Raw genomic sequence first — 13,988 nt, 5'->3', positions numbered from 1 at the left:
AACCCACACACAAGAACGTAGATACTCGTAGGGAGCGCCAAGTTAATTCAGCCTCCGGGTTAAAGTCAGGAACCCAAAGTTCACGTGGAGGTTGTTGGTTGTGAAGTGAGGGAGGGGGATTGCTGTGAAGTGGTAGTGGGTTCATTGCTCAGCCTTCTGTCAGGTGTTGGTGCTCTAAGGTCCTTTGTCCCTCCCGGTGCAGGTTCGGACGGAGCGGCATCCAGTTACCAGGTCAAGCAGCTGGAGGAGCAGAACGCCCGGCTGAAGGAGGCGCTCGTCAGGTAAATGCCCAGGTTACGCCGGGCGGGGGTGCTGGGGGTATTTAGGTAGGGGGATACCCGGGAGGCTTGATGCCCCCCCTGGGTTGCAGGGTGTACGCGTTATGAAGGGTGGGGACCTCTCTCCCAGGATGCGGGATCTGTCGGCCTCGGAGAAGCAGGAGCACGTCAAGGTGCAGAAGCAGCTGGAGAAGAAGAACGCCGAGCTGGACTCGCTGCGCCAGCAGAAGGAGAAGCTGCAGGAAGAAGCTTCACAGATGGAGAAGACCATCGACGAGCTGAAGGAGCAGGTGAGTCTCGCGACCGAGCGGCGGGGTCCCTACAGAGAGCGGTGGAGCTGGGGGATCTCCGGCTTCTAGCGTCCCCCCCCCCGCAGGGTGTAATTAATAGCCGGGTTTTGCCCCAAAGTAGTGGGGGGGGTTGCTGCAGAGCGGTTTGCGTCTGGATGCGGATCTCGGGATGCAGCGCTGCAGTGACCCCGGTGACCTTTAACCCCCGTGCCGTACGTCTTCCCAGGTGGATGCTGCTCTGGGAGCCGAGGAGATGGTGGAGACCCTGACCGAGAGAAACCTGGACCTGGAGGAGAGAGTCCGCGAGCTGCGCGAGACCGTCACCGACTTGGTATGAGCGCCCCCTGCTGTAAGATACCGGCGCCGCATGGCCCGCAAATATCTGAACTTCTGTTTTATTATTCCTCCCCAGTAGGTTCCATTTATTGTAATTATTTGGTCGATTAACTCTTCTGTTGCCGGTTTAGTTTACGTTTAGTTATTGACGCCTCCGGAATGTAGAATCATTTTTTAAAACCTTCTCACCCAAACGGCCCTTTACAGGAAGCCATCAATGAAATGAACGACGAGCTGCAGGAGAACGCCCGCGAGACGGAGCTGGAGCTTCGGGAGCAGCTGGACATGGCGGGCGCCCGAGTGCGGGAGGCAGAGAAACGGGTGGAAGCGGCCCAGGAGACGGTGGCCGATTACCAGCAGACGATCAAGAAATACCGGGACCTGACCGGCCATCTACAGGTGAGGAACTGGTGGGGGGGGGGTTTAGAAAACCCAACTGAGTGTGTGAGTGTGTATGAATGTGTGTGTGAGGTGTTGGAGTGGCAGTGTGTGTGTGTGTGTAGTGTGAGGTGTTGGAGTGGCAGTGTGTGTGTAGTGTGTGGTGTATGAATGTGTGTGTGTGTGTGTATGAATGTGTGTGTGTGTGGTGTTGGAGTGGCAGTGTGTGTGTGTGTTTATGAATGTGTGGTGTGTGTGTGTGTGTAGTGTGTGGTGTTGGAGTGGCAGTGTGTGTGTGTGTTTATGAATGTGTGGTGTGTAGTGTGTGTGTAGTGTGTGTGATGTGTGAGGTGTTGGAGTGGCAGAAAATCCCTCCATGAAGGGGGGGGGTAACTCCATCTTAAAAGCTTCCACCTGTTTTCAGGGTGAAGATGTGGGGCGAGTGCCCGGCGTGGGGGGTGTCCGTAGGATTTCTAGCAGTATATACAGTCATGATGATGATCACCGCTGTTGGGGGGCGTGATGTGGCCCCCGCGTGGCCCTTGCACTCCCCAAAATGTTTTTCATGCTGTCTGTTGTTGCAGGACGTAAACCGCGAGCTCCGGAGCCAGCAGGAGGCCACGGCGGAGAAGGAGCAGCAGCCGTCGCCGGAGACCTTCGACTTCAAGATTAAGTTTGCAGAGACCAAAGCCCACGCGAAGGTACCTAGCCCAGATACACGGGCCGGCGCACCGGCGGAGGTGGCCCACGTGGCGCGTGAGTCTAGTCCCGTCTCATGCTTTGTCCTCAGGCCATCGAGATGGAGCTTCGGAAGATGGAGGTTAATCAGGCCAATCGGCACGTGTCGCTGCTCACCGCCTTCATGCCGGACAGCTTCCTGCGGCACGGCGGGGACCACGACTGCATCCTGGTGCTGCTGCTGATCCCCCGACTCATCTGCAAGGTGAGTGCTGATCAGACACCCCGCGCGGACCCTGTGAACCGCCCCGCGGAGCTAACGCTTAATTCCGCACCGGCGCGTCTCGCCCGCAGGCCGAGCTCATCAGCAGGCAGGCGCAGGAGAAGTTTGAGCTGTCGGAGGCCAAGGAGGAGCGGGCCGGCATGAGAGGAGCGGTGGGAGAGCAGATGAGCTTCGCCGCCGGGCTGGTGTACTCCCTGAGCCTGCTGGAGGCCACGCTGCACAAATACGAACAGTAAGTGGAGGGAGCGAGGCCACGGGCGGCCCCCGACACCTGCGTTAATAAGCCTGCGCGCCCCAATACCCCCCCGACACTTGCGTTAATACGCCTGCGCGCCCCAATACCCCCCCCGACACCTGCGTTAATACGCCTGCGCACCCCAATACCCCCCGACACCTGCGTTAATACGCCTGCGCGCCCCAATACCCCCCCCGACACCTGCGTTAATACGCCTGCGCGCCCCAATACCCCCCCGACACCTGCGTTAATACGCCTGCGCACCCCAATACCCCCCAACACCTGCGTTAATACGCCTGTGCGCCCCAATAACCCTCGACACCTGCGTTAATACGCCTGCGCGCCCCAATACCCCCGACACCTGCGTTTATACGCCTGCGTGCCCCAATACCCCTCCGACACCTGCGTTAATACGCCTGCGCGCCCCAATACCCCCGACACCTGCGTTTATACGCCTGCGTGCCCCAATACCCCTCCGACACCTGCGTTAATACGCCTGCGCGCCCCAATACCCCCCAACACCTGCGTTAATACTCCTGCATGCCCCAATACCTCCCCCGACACCTGCGTTAATACGCCTGCGTGCCCCAATACCCCCCCGACACCTGCGTTAATACTCCTGCATGCCCCAATACCCCCCCCGACACCTGCGTTAATACGCCTGCGCGCCCCAATACCCCCCCCGACACCTGCGTTAACCGACTAAACCCTTTAAGAGAAACGTGTTAACGGCCACGGGTGGCGACATTTAGTCAGAAATTCTAAATACATCTCATATATATATATATAGAGAGAGAGAGGTTCTTTCTCTGTGACCTGACCCCCGATATACTAAACTCCCCGACTCCTTATCATACTGCCTGTGGGGAACAATAGAATGTCTGTCTTAATCACCCAGCCGGACTCTCTGACTAATGAAAGTCTATTAGCATTGCCATAAAGCATCAGCTCAGTGTGGGGTTTGAGTCAGGAAAGTCACCCAAAATATCACATGACTGACGGCAACGGCAGCTCCAGGTCTGAAGATAAAGGGGGTTTATTGGGACAAAATGAGATATACAGTATGTGGGGGGCAGGGGTGGGGTGCACAGTGGTGGTAGAGGCGGGGTGCACAGTGGGGGTAGGCACGGGGTTTATGCGTACGCCGGACGTATGACTTTCACCTGACTGCAGACTTCAATAATCTGATGTTGAAATTTCTGCAGAATATTTAATTTGTGTGAAATATTTTTATTCCCCCCCTGGTGTAAAATCCCTGACACTGAGGGGTTATTAGCAGGGGCCCCTTCTCATCCTGCCTTCCCTGACCTGGAATACCGCGGATCCGGGTCTCCTCTTCTCCATCCCGGCCCTCCGATTGCGGGGGGGGGGTGTATTATGTAGCTATAACACCAATAAGACCATTTCAGACCTCGGTGGGTAGCAGACGGCAGGGAACGATGCTTTGTGTCATCTCCTTCCTATATAACGGGGGGGGGGCTGGTGCTGCCGGGGGGCGGGGTTTACTCCGGCAGCTGCAGGAAGTCCAGCTTCCCTCCTCCTTCCTGTGGGGATTTAGGTCCTGCCGGCAGGTGCAGCGGGAATCCCACGGCAGGGGCCCCGTTCCTCCCTCCGCTCGCAGCGTGGCTCCGTGTGAAATGTACTAATAAGTAGAATTCCTCTGTTTAAAGAGCCGGAGTGTCCCGCTGGCCCGTCCTGCTCCCCCAGAGCTTACGCTCTAAAAGGAAGCTGTCCGATTCTCAGCCTATTGAGAGTAAGCGGCACAGAGGCTGCGCCCCTCGTTGGCTGCATGAAGTTTGCCGGTCAGGAGTCTGGGGGTACTTTAAGCAGACGGCCCCTTATTCGGGGGGGGTACACTGTCGGGGCCCTCCGGTTCCGGCTCCTGGGAGCCGTGGCTGACGTGTCGTCCCGCAGGGCCCTGGGTCAGTGCGGAGTGGACGTGTATAAGAAGATCGGCTCGCTGTACCCGGAGATGAGTGTCCACGAGCGCTCCCTGGACTTCCTCATCGAGCTCCTGCACAAGGACCAGCTGGACGAGACGGTCAACGTGGAGCCCCTCACCAAGGCCATCAAATACTACCAGGTGCGCCCGGACCCCCCAAATAACTAGCCAGCGCGCCTTCTAACCCACCCTAAGAGTGCCGCGTCCGGAGGGGCCGCTCTCTGCCGCGTCTGCAGAGCCCCCTCCTCGCTGGAAGGTCGCAGGACCCCTGAAAGGCGCGAGTGTGACCCCCTCTTCTTGTTCCCTCAGCACCTGTACAGCATCCACCTGGCCGATCAGACCGAGGACTGCACCATGCAGCTCTTCGACCACATCAAGGTACGTTAACCCTTCCATCTCCTCCTTTAGATATCAGGGGGGGGGTCGTGGCGGGATCTTCCCCAGGGGTTCCTATAAATCTTCACGCTCCTCCTACGTTATTTCTCCCCAGTTTACGCAGAGCGCCCTGGACTGCGTCGGGGTGGAAGTGAGCCGGCTGCGCGCCTTCCTGCAGGTGAGTCATTGGAGCCCCTCCGCTCGCCCGCCGTCCGCTCGGCCCCTGCTTTACACTGCGTGACGCAGCCGTCTCGTTCCAGGCCGGGCAGGAGGCTTCTGATCTGGCCGTCCTGCTGAAGGATCTGGAGACCTCGTGCAGCGACGTCCGCCAGTTCTGCAAGAAGATCCGCCGCAGGATGCCGGGGACCGAGGCCGCCGGGATCCCCTCGGCGCTCAGCTTCGGGCAGCAGGTGTCGGAGTCGCTGCTCGAGTGCCGGAAGCACCTGAAGTGCGTGGTGGCCGTCTTCCAAGAAGTGGCGGCCGCCGGGGCGCAGATGATCGCACCCTTGGGGGAGAACGAGGGGCTGCAGGCTCTGAGATTGGAAGACGTGGCTTTCAAAGCCGCCGAGCAGGTGAGGTTTTAGGGCCCGGGGCGCCGGCGCTTCTCCGCGAACGCGTTCTAGAATGTTCCTCGAGCCGACGCTCTCGCACTCTGACGTCTCTGTCCTCGCAGGTTTACGGCGTGCAGGGAAGTAACCCACACGAGTGCCTGCGCCAGTCCTGCAACCTCCTCATAGCCGCCATGAACAAGATGGCCACCGCCATGCAGGAAGGCGAGTACGACGCCGAGAAGCCGCAGAACAGGGTGGGTAATCGAGGAGTCCGCGGCTGAGGGCCTCCGGTTCCTCCTCGTTCCATCGTTAACCCTGTGCTTTCTGCCCCCGCAGTCGCCTCCTCCTGTGGATCAGAGAGCTGCCACTCTGCGGGCCGAGATCACGGACGCCGAGGGCCTGGGCCTGAAGCTGGAAGACAGGGAGACGGTCATCAAGGAGCTGAAGAAGTCCCTGAAGATAAAGGTGAGTCCGGGTTCTGTGCGGGGAGGTAGCAGGGGGGTAGAGGTGGAGGAGCCGGCACGGGGGGTGATTTGATGAAGCGGAGACCTCCGTGTCGTGGGGCGAGGTACTCAATGCTTTCCTTCACTTCTTTAGGGCGAAGAACTGAGCGAGGCCAACGTCCGCCTCAGTCTCCTGGAGAAGAAGCTGGACAGCGCGTCCAGAGAGGCCGACGAGCGGGTGGAGAAGATCCAGAGCAAGCTGGAGGAGACCCAGACCGTGCTGAGGAAGAAAGAGAAGTGAGTGGTCCGCGTGTTTCCCCCGGCTTCTCCGTCAGAGCCCCCCGTTATCAGTGCGTCACGCTGCGTTCCCCCCGTCTTTAGGGAGTTCGAGGAGACCATGGACGCCCTCCAAGCGGACATCGACCAGCTGGAGTCTGAAAAGGCCGAGCTGCGGCAGAGACTGAACAACCAGTCCAAGCGGACCATCGAAGGGCTGCGCGGAGCCCCCGGGGTCGCCTCCATCGTCTCCGGCATCGCAGGAGGTGAGACTGAGGGGTAGTGTGAGGAGTACACCTGCAGATGGCCGATACGTAAAGGTAGTGTGAGGAGTACACCTGCAGACTGCCGATATGTAAAGGTAGTGTGAGGAGTACGCCTGCAGACGGCCCATATGTAAAGGTAGTGTGAGGAGTACGCCTGCAGACGGCCGATATGTAAAGGTAGTGTGCAGAGTACACCTGCAGACGGCCGATATGTAAAGGTAGTGTGAGGAGTACACCTGCAGACGGCCGATACGTAAAGGTAGTGTGAGGAGTACACCTGCAGACGGCCGATACGTAAAGGTAGTGTGAGGAGTACACCTGCAGACCGCCCATATGTAAAGGTAGTGTGAGGAGTACGCCTGCAGACGGTATGTAGAACGTGCCTTACATGCGATCGATGGCCGTTGTGCCCCCCCGGGTGGGGGGGGCGTTTAAAGGGACGGACGCGTTCTCTGCTGTAACCGCCGCTTGTCTCTTTCCTCTTTTCCGTCTCTCTAATCCTCTTCCTTCTGTCTGTCTTCTTGGTGCTCTTCACCCGTCAGAGGAAGAGCAGACAGGTACGGTCCCACGCCGCTCCCCACCATCCATCAAACCCATCCAATTACATTCCCCATCTTCAGGCAGCGACCGGCCGTGCGGCACGCGGGGCAAATCCCTGGGGGGTCGCCGGCCGACAGCTCGCCCCATCTGCCGGTCCGTACGGCCGGTGTCCGATGCCCCTCCTGCACTTATAAAATTATAATTATATACAATTATAAAACATGGAGATTTAAGGGAAATGGGGCTGCGGGTCAGATGCATGCTGGGATACGTAGTCTTCTCGTTAGGGAGTATAAGGGCCAATCTTTAGCCGCCAAAACATGTCGGCTGCGGGGGGTGACGGTCAGCCGGGGGGGTTGGCCTCGTTGGTCTCTGCACGTAACTCATCACCGTCGCGTGGGCTCTCATGGATCCTGCATGTCTGATGGGAACATGCATGTTGCGGGTAACGTGTGACCCCGTGCTGACAGAGCGAACGCTTTGTGTCCCGCGTGTCCAGGGGTGCCGTCCGGCCAGGCGGTGCTGAACGGCTCCGGCCCGGTGCAGGTGAAGGACTCTCCGCTGCTGCTCCAGCAGATCGATGCCCTGCGGCTCTCCATGAAGCACCTGAAGCACGAGAACAACCGGCTGAAGGTGAGCGGCGCTCTGCGCGGGGCAATAAGCGCTGCTCCTCGTACCCCCCCACCCCCGACCATCAGAAGGTCGTTCATGTTCTACGACGAGGGCTTCACCCGTCCGTTATCTTTAACCGTTTCTGGGGTGATTGGGGTACGAGCTGTCGGAGGCCGATTGCCCCGGGAATTGCCTAACCTCTGCCCTCCTCGTCTCCGTCCCCAGGCTGATCAGATGAAGGAGGAGCTGTCGGCGCTGCCGGCGCTTCATGTCCCCAAACTGATCCTCCCTAAAGACCGCCAGCGCGAGGATGCCGTGTCCGGGACCCTCTACCGCAAGACCAGCCAGCTGCTGGACACCCTGCAGCAGATGAGCGCCAGCACCAAGGTGGTGGACATCACACACAAGAAGACGGGTATGTGGGGCCGCCCGGGGGGAGGGGCGCTCCGCCGCCGGCGGCTTTGGGGTCCCTCTCACCCACGCTCTGTCTTGCAGGGAGCCCGGCGGCTCAGCTCCTGGAACAGACGGCGCGGCTGAAGTCACTCAGTGACACCATCGACAAGCTGAAGGTATCGGGGGGGTTCCATCCATCGGTTTCCTGTACATTCTATGATGTCATGCTGTGTGCAGCGAACCCGCCTCTGTTTACGGGACTTGTGACCGCGACACGGGGATGTGATGGCATGTAGCTGCTGGTTTGTACCGGAGATCACGCCGCTTTGTGTAACACGCTTTAATCATGTGACTCTGTCCTCCTACAGGATGAAGTCCTAAAAGAGACCGTGTCCCAGTGCCCCGGCGCCAACGTCCCGTCGCACTTCGCAACCTTCCCATCCTCTGACTTTATAAAGGTGAGAAGTCCTGCCGTGTAATGCGAGGACACGCGTGTGTAATGCGAGGACACGCGTGTGTAATGCGAGGACACGCGTGTGTAATGCGAGGACACGCGTGTCTATAATGTGTGGACACGTGTGTGTTTGTGACTCAAACCTCCCTTTTTTTCCTCCCCGCCACAGGCCAAAGAAGAGAAGAAGGAAGACACGGTTTACGTGGGTAAAGTGACCCTCCCGTGTGAGCCGGGCGACGGGCAGATCCACCGCCTCGTGCTGACCCCGGATCAGCTGTTCGAGCTGCACGAACGGCTCATCTGCTAAAACGCATCCGAAAGCGGTTCCCCGGCCCCCGGGGGCCGCACTCCCAGAACGCTTATTACCCAGCTTGTTCTATCCGGCTTCTCGTTGGACTCGGAGCTCCCAAATATCTGCTTTCAGGGCGAGGGTTATTGTTTGACATAAAGTGTTTCTGTGGCCCTTGTGCCGGCCCTCCGGAGCGCTATATACTGTCATGAATATGTATGTCTGGGGTGGGGGTACCTGTGCTGCGGATTACGAGATGTGTGGCGGGGAGGACTCGGTAGCGCTGATATCGGCCGGGTTCCTGTTTCTTATAAACTCCCCGATATCGGAGATTTTGGTGAAATGCTGATTATTAATAATAACGATTATTACGCAAAAACATTAAACTTCACAAACCCGCCCCGTTTCCATGCCTGCTCTTCTCTCCTTAACCCGCCGCGTTCTCTTCCCCTCTCGCCTTTCTGATGGGGCGGATCCTAAAGTGGCCCCTTTGGACAGGCTGAGCAGATGCCCCCTGGACAGGTGATGAGTCCAGGATGGGCCAGAGCCAAGTAGGCTCGTGCCAGGGGCATCTGACGGGGGGAGAGCTTCCTTAATTGACCCCTGGAGGTCACGGTGTGAGACCCCCGGTCTAGCCCGCACCCTCATGGTGCCCGTGACATGAATACTTAGATAAGTGGAACAGCCTCCCAGCAGAAGTGGCTAATCTAAAGAGGGAGTTTATATCCGCAGCGGAGAAGGGCAGCACGGGGGGCCGGTGGTCCCGCTGCACACATGACTGAGCGGTGGCGTGGGCTTCTCCCATCACGTGTTCCCCGGCATACAAATGCCTTTTCTTGGCGTGATCCGCATCCCATCTGCAGCTCCTTAACGTGATGTTTCACAGACAGCAGAAGTCACGGCCGCCAACTCCCAGCACTCCCAGCAGCACTAAATAACAGACACCCGAGCAGCCCCTGTGCTACGCAGCACCGAGTATCCCCGCGTATGAGCGCATACAAGACACCCGCGTGATGTCAGGCGTGTGATGTAAGCGTGTGGACTCAGAGAGCAACTTATCAGCAAGAACATCTCAGCCGGGGGTCGGATGAAAACGATTTACCAGAGACTGAGCCGCCTCAATGTGTCCTGTGGGGGGGGGGGGCATTTAAAGGGGTTAATAAAGGGGGAGAGGGAAATTATTCCACAAGAAGAGAGGGAATCTGACACTAGAGCGTCAGAGACTGAGATGGAACGGAAGGAGGTTTTACTTTACTAAGAGGGTGGTAGATAAGTGGAGCAGCCTCCCAGCAGAGGCGGTAGAGGGTAATACAGTGAGGGATGGTTATATGGCTGTTCTGGCTCCATTCCTCGTCTCCTCCGTTCTGTGATTATATCTGGACGTTCCAGCCAAGTGTCTCACTCGCAGCCCTCACTCCCCGGAGTGCTCTCTCTGGCATGCTCGTTATCTCTGCCCCGGGGCTGTGTGTCTGTCTGTCTGTCTCATCTGTCTCTGACTCCATGACTCGGGATGGACTCCCACCGACCCAACACACCGCGCACACACAGCTCACATGCCACACGCCGTGCACACGCCTGTACCGTGACTGGGTGTATGGAGAGGGCGCCGCCGCTGCCTCCCCAGATGTGCCCCGCGTGATGATTACTGATCATTACCCCGCTTATTATCTCATAACCGGCATCTTTACCACACCTGGGGTACGTCTCCATGGCAACCGGGATACACTCCCACATCCTGCGCCTGCTAGCACAGGGGTAAGTGTAGGACCTGCCCCGGCGAGGCAAAACAGACAAAACCGGGGGCTCTTGGGGCAGCCACAGGGTATGGAGCCTCGGCGCCCCCTCTCTTCCTGCAGGTGAACTGTCTGGGGGGCAGATGTTGATGAGGGTTTATTTCTCATTATTTCTGTATCTGCCGCCCGGATCGAATACTCGGCGGGGGTCGCGGGTAACTTGTGGTCTTTATCTGAAGAGTGAAATATTCTGGGAAATAAGTCACCGAGTTTGGTTATTTTCTCAGGTTGTCTCCGGCGCGTTTCTTGTAAGAAGTAAATATCCACTTGTTCTTTACGTAAGTCATTATATATTAACGATCTTTTAAAGGTAGCGTTCATCCCTTGTGCGTTCACCAAAATGATTTGAACCGTTATTTCCGCTGTGATTTTCCCAATCCGTATCCCGCGCCATAACAGAAACGACATATAACAAAAGGTCGCACATTTAGTGAGCGATTTACCTCTCCCAGAAGTTAGGTTGGCTCTGCTAACCCTTCTCATCTTTCGCATCTATAAGCTTTGATACGAAAACTATGACTTATTAAGACATAAGGCAGGAGACGTCCTCCCCTCATGAGGATAAAACCACTATTAGGGGATTTGTCAGCGAGAGAAGAAGAAAAAAATTCAAATAAAAAATAAATAATAATAAAAAAAAGTATTTCTCTGTGTATTGCTTGGGTATCGATGAGTTCAGACACTTAATTTCCTCTTAATATCAAGTGTTGAGATATATAATTCCGCCTCTACGTGATCAATTCTTTATCTTAACCCCTTAAGGACAATTGAAAACTGCATTTTGAGCCCGTACATGTATGGGCTTTGTCATTAAGGGGTTAATATGTGTTACTAAGTCATGAGATATCCTTTCCCTCCCTTTTTCATTTTACCTCACCGGCAAACTCTTAAATTCCTCTTCACGTCTAAGAAGCTCTCATTCTCTTCTGTAATCCACCTCTAGATGCCATCTTCTCTAATTCTCTTAATACGTATTTAGTACAATTCATTTACTGCGAATCGGAAAAGATTATTATGTTTAGTGTAATATAAAAATATAACCTTGGATTCTATTCATTAAGAATTTTGTTTGGGTTTTAACCAAGTTTCAAGCATTTCTGGGGAGTCAAAAATAAATGGGGAGCCTTTCCATATAATCTGTAGATTGGAGGCAAATCCCCAAGTCCGTCTAGTATCTAATCCAATCATAAAGCCTCTTCGCCATTTCCTAGTTCGGCGCGACAGGCCTCCTTTCTTTTCTGGGATCGCTCTCATAAGATGATCTCTCGTTCGAATCGAATTTTACCGTTACCCCCCCGGGGGAGTTTTCCGTATCCCCTCTTGATTTTGGGGTACGGTGAGATCTCTCGGTTGTATTTACTGGAGTTTTTATGTCTATTCCCAGTTCCGTGAGATATCCCCGTGGATTATTCTCCGAGGGCTTCTTGAGTTATATCCTCTGGTGTATCTCGCGTTGCATCTTCTCCATCTTCCATTTCCCTCGCTTTTAGCTCCATTCCAGCCATTCTCTCGGCCGTTTCATTGCGTTTTTTCTTCGAGGCTGGAGCAAAGCGCGCCGATTTCTGCAAATTTCTTTTCTATTTGTTAGAATTTTGATAGACAAATTTTTAATCTCCTCACTAATTATCTCAGAGCTGTTATTTATTTCTTCTTTGATAGTTTTTAGGGAAAAAAAATCCGCCTAAGTGTCCAAATATTTTCTCATCGCCAGAAAAACCCGCCGTTGGATGTCTTTAAATTCTTTGTGTTTTGTATCAGGAAAAATGAGGTAAGAGTCCAAAAACTACGCAGGTGGCAGCTAAGATGTCAAGGCTGTAACTTTATGTGGGTGCAGGTGGAGTCTTAGTAGACCTCTATGCCATTTATCATCTCTTCTGGTTCTGCAGCCCCCTCTTTTCTTGATATTCCCGCCAAAAACGAGTTTGTGTACCAATAGTTGAGATTATCAGCCAAGATATTACTGAATAGAGAGAGTACTAAAGACAAAATGATGTAGGTTGATCTAACCTATAGCACAGCAAGTCTCCACACCCCGCCGACAGCAAAACCATCGGCAGCGACCACAATAAAGGGACAGCAGCGCAGGCCCCAGCAGCAGCCGTGGTAAACGAGTCAATTTCTTTAGCAGCTTCTTTGGCAGTTTTGATAATTTAGCGATTTGGTAGTTTGACCATTCAGCGATATCGCAGTTTTGCGGTTTGGCGATTTTGGCAAATAAAGTGATTTAGCGATTCGGCGGTCCAAAGGAACCTTCCCTCACTAGCATTTCCCCGAGGCGGGCGCCTAAGCCTGCCTCTTCCGGTGACGTTACGTCTTCACGTCATCACGTCCCGGCCCAGCTGAGAGTCATTTCTAATCATTAGATATAGTGACGGGAAGTTCAGATCGATCGGACCATAATGGCCCCTGAAATTAACCATAACTGCCCCTAAATTAACCCTTAAAACCCCATCAACAATAAGGGTCTTTAGGGTTAATTTTGGGGGCAGTTATGGTTGATGGGGTGTTTAGGGTTAATTTAGGGGCAGTTATGGTTAATGGGGTCTTTAGGGTTAATTTCAGGGGCCATTATGGTTAATGGGGTGTTTAGGGTTAATTTAGGGGCAGTTATGGTTGATGGGGTGTTTAGGGTTAATTTAGGGGTAGTTATGGTTGATGGGTGTTAAGGGTTAATTTAGGGGCAGTTATGGTTAATGGGGTGTTTAGGGTAATTTAGGGGCAGTTATGGTTAATGGGGTCTTTAGGGTTAATTTAGGGGCAGTTATGGTTAATGGGCTCTTTAGGGTTAATTTTAGGGGCAGTTGTGGTTGATGGGGTCTTTAGGGTTAATTTAGGGGCAGTTGTGGTTGATGGGGTCTTTAGGGTTAATTTAGGGGCAGTCATGGTTAATGGAGTGTTAAGGGTTAATTTAATGCTGATGACTGAGGGTTAATTTAATTAATTTAATAAAGTTAACTGAATGGGGCAGTTAGAGGTAAGGGGAATCTAAATCCTGGGGGCAGTGATTATTAATGTATTTATTTATAACAGTATAGTGTCAGTGATATTCTCTGTAAGATCCGGATCCCTGTAAGATTCGAATCATTGAATCGTTGAATCATATGAATTATTTGAATCTTTGAACGACTCTCTGACTCTATGAGTCATCGTTCCTCTGTGAATGAATGAGCTCTAACCTGATCCAGAGTCTGTGTCTGAGTGCTCTGCAGATGACTCACTCTAGGATCATGATTCACAGACTGAACTGCTACAAATGAATCGTTCAGTCTACTGAACCGATTCATCCGGATCACTGAAAAGAATCGGATCAAGAGAACGATTCGTTCATGATCCGGACATCACTAAGTCACACTGAGTGATCCGAAGATTCGGATCATGAATCGGATCATTTCAATGAACGAGTGGAAATGATGCGATTCACTTTAATGATCCGAACTTCCCATCACTACTGAGTGCTTCACAGGGAGAAATGGGGAGGAGGCTCGAGGGTGGGGAGGTGGAGGGGAGGCTCGGGGGGGGGGGGCTGTATATAGAGGGATGGAAGGGGGGTACCGGGTGAGTAGTGGAGGAGAGGTC

The 13,988-nt window shown here is 54.4% G+C and overlaps 1 protein-coding gene across 9 annotated transcripts in view; it reads left to right on the top strand.

Moving 5' to 3' along the window:
* DCTN1 (dynactin subunit 1) overlaps window positions 1–9,018 on the top strand; it is a 31,797-nt gene extending 22,779 nt beyond the window's left edge. For 7 of the 9 annotated variants that reach the window (XM_053458058.1, XM_053458059.1, XM_053458056.1 and 4 more), the window contains 21 exons: window positions 203–281; window positions 409–568; window positions 795–899; window positions 1,112–1,303; window positions 1,867–1,983; window positions 2,073–2,225; window positions 2,315–2,475; window positions 4,393–4,561; window positions 4,730–4,798; window positions 4,911–4,973; window positions 5,056–5,367; window positions 5,469–5,600; window positions 5,683–5,811; window positions 5,944–6,086; window positions 6,171–6,331; window positions 6,874–6,888; window positions 7,371–7,504; window positions 7,709–7,898; window positions 7,979–8,052; window positions 8,245–8,334; window positions 8,500–9,018. In XM_053458058.1, coding sequence (XP_053314033.1) covers window positions 203–281; window positions 409–568; window positions 795–899; window positions 1,112–1,303; window positions 1,867–1,983; window positions 2,073–2,225; window positions 2,315–2,475; window positions 4,393–4,561; window positions 4,730–4,798; window positions 4,911–4,973; window positions 5,056–5,367; window positions 5,469–5,600; window positions 5,683–5,811; window positions 5,944–6,086; window positions 6,171–6,331; window positions 6,874–6,888; window positions 7,371–7,504; window positions 7,709–7,898; window positions 7,979–8,052; window positions 8,245–8,334; window positions 8,500–8,637 — 2,786 coding nt within the window. In that variant the 3' untranslated portion in view covers window positions 8,638–9,018. The remainder of the gene's footprint in view (window positions 1–202; window positions 282–408; window positions 569–794; window positions 900–1,111; window positions 1,304–1,866; window positions 1,984–2,072; window positions 2,226–2,314; window positions 2,476–4,392; window positions 4,562–4,729; window positions 4,799–4,910; window positions 4,974–5,055; window positions 5,368–5,468; window positions 5,601–5,682; window positions 5,812–5,943; window positions 6,087–6,170; window positions 6,332–6,873; window positions 6,889–7,370; window positions 7,505–7,708; window positions 7,899–7,978; window positions 8,053–8,244; window positions 8,335–8,499) is intronic. The other 2 variants (XM_053458055.1, XM_053458062.1) reach the window with 1 other exon arrangement.
* Window positions 9,019–13,988: the final 4,970 nt, after the last annotated feature.

The sequence above is a fragment of the Spea bombifrons genome, chromosome 1 (genome assembly GCF_027358695.1).
Source record: "Spea bombifrons isolate aSpeBom1 chromosome 1, aSpeBom1.2.pri, whole genome shotgun sequence".
Taxonomy (NCBI): Eukaryota; Metazoa; Chordata; class Amphibia; order Anura; family Pelobatidae; genus Spea; species Spea bombifrons.
The sequence above is the reverse complement of the archived record's forward strand: the minus strand, read 5'-3'. Positions and strand labels throughout refer to the sequence as shown.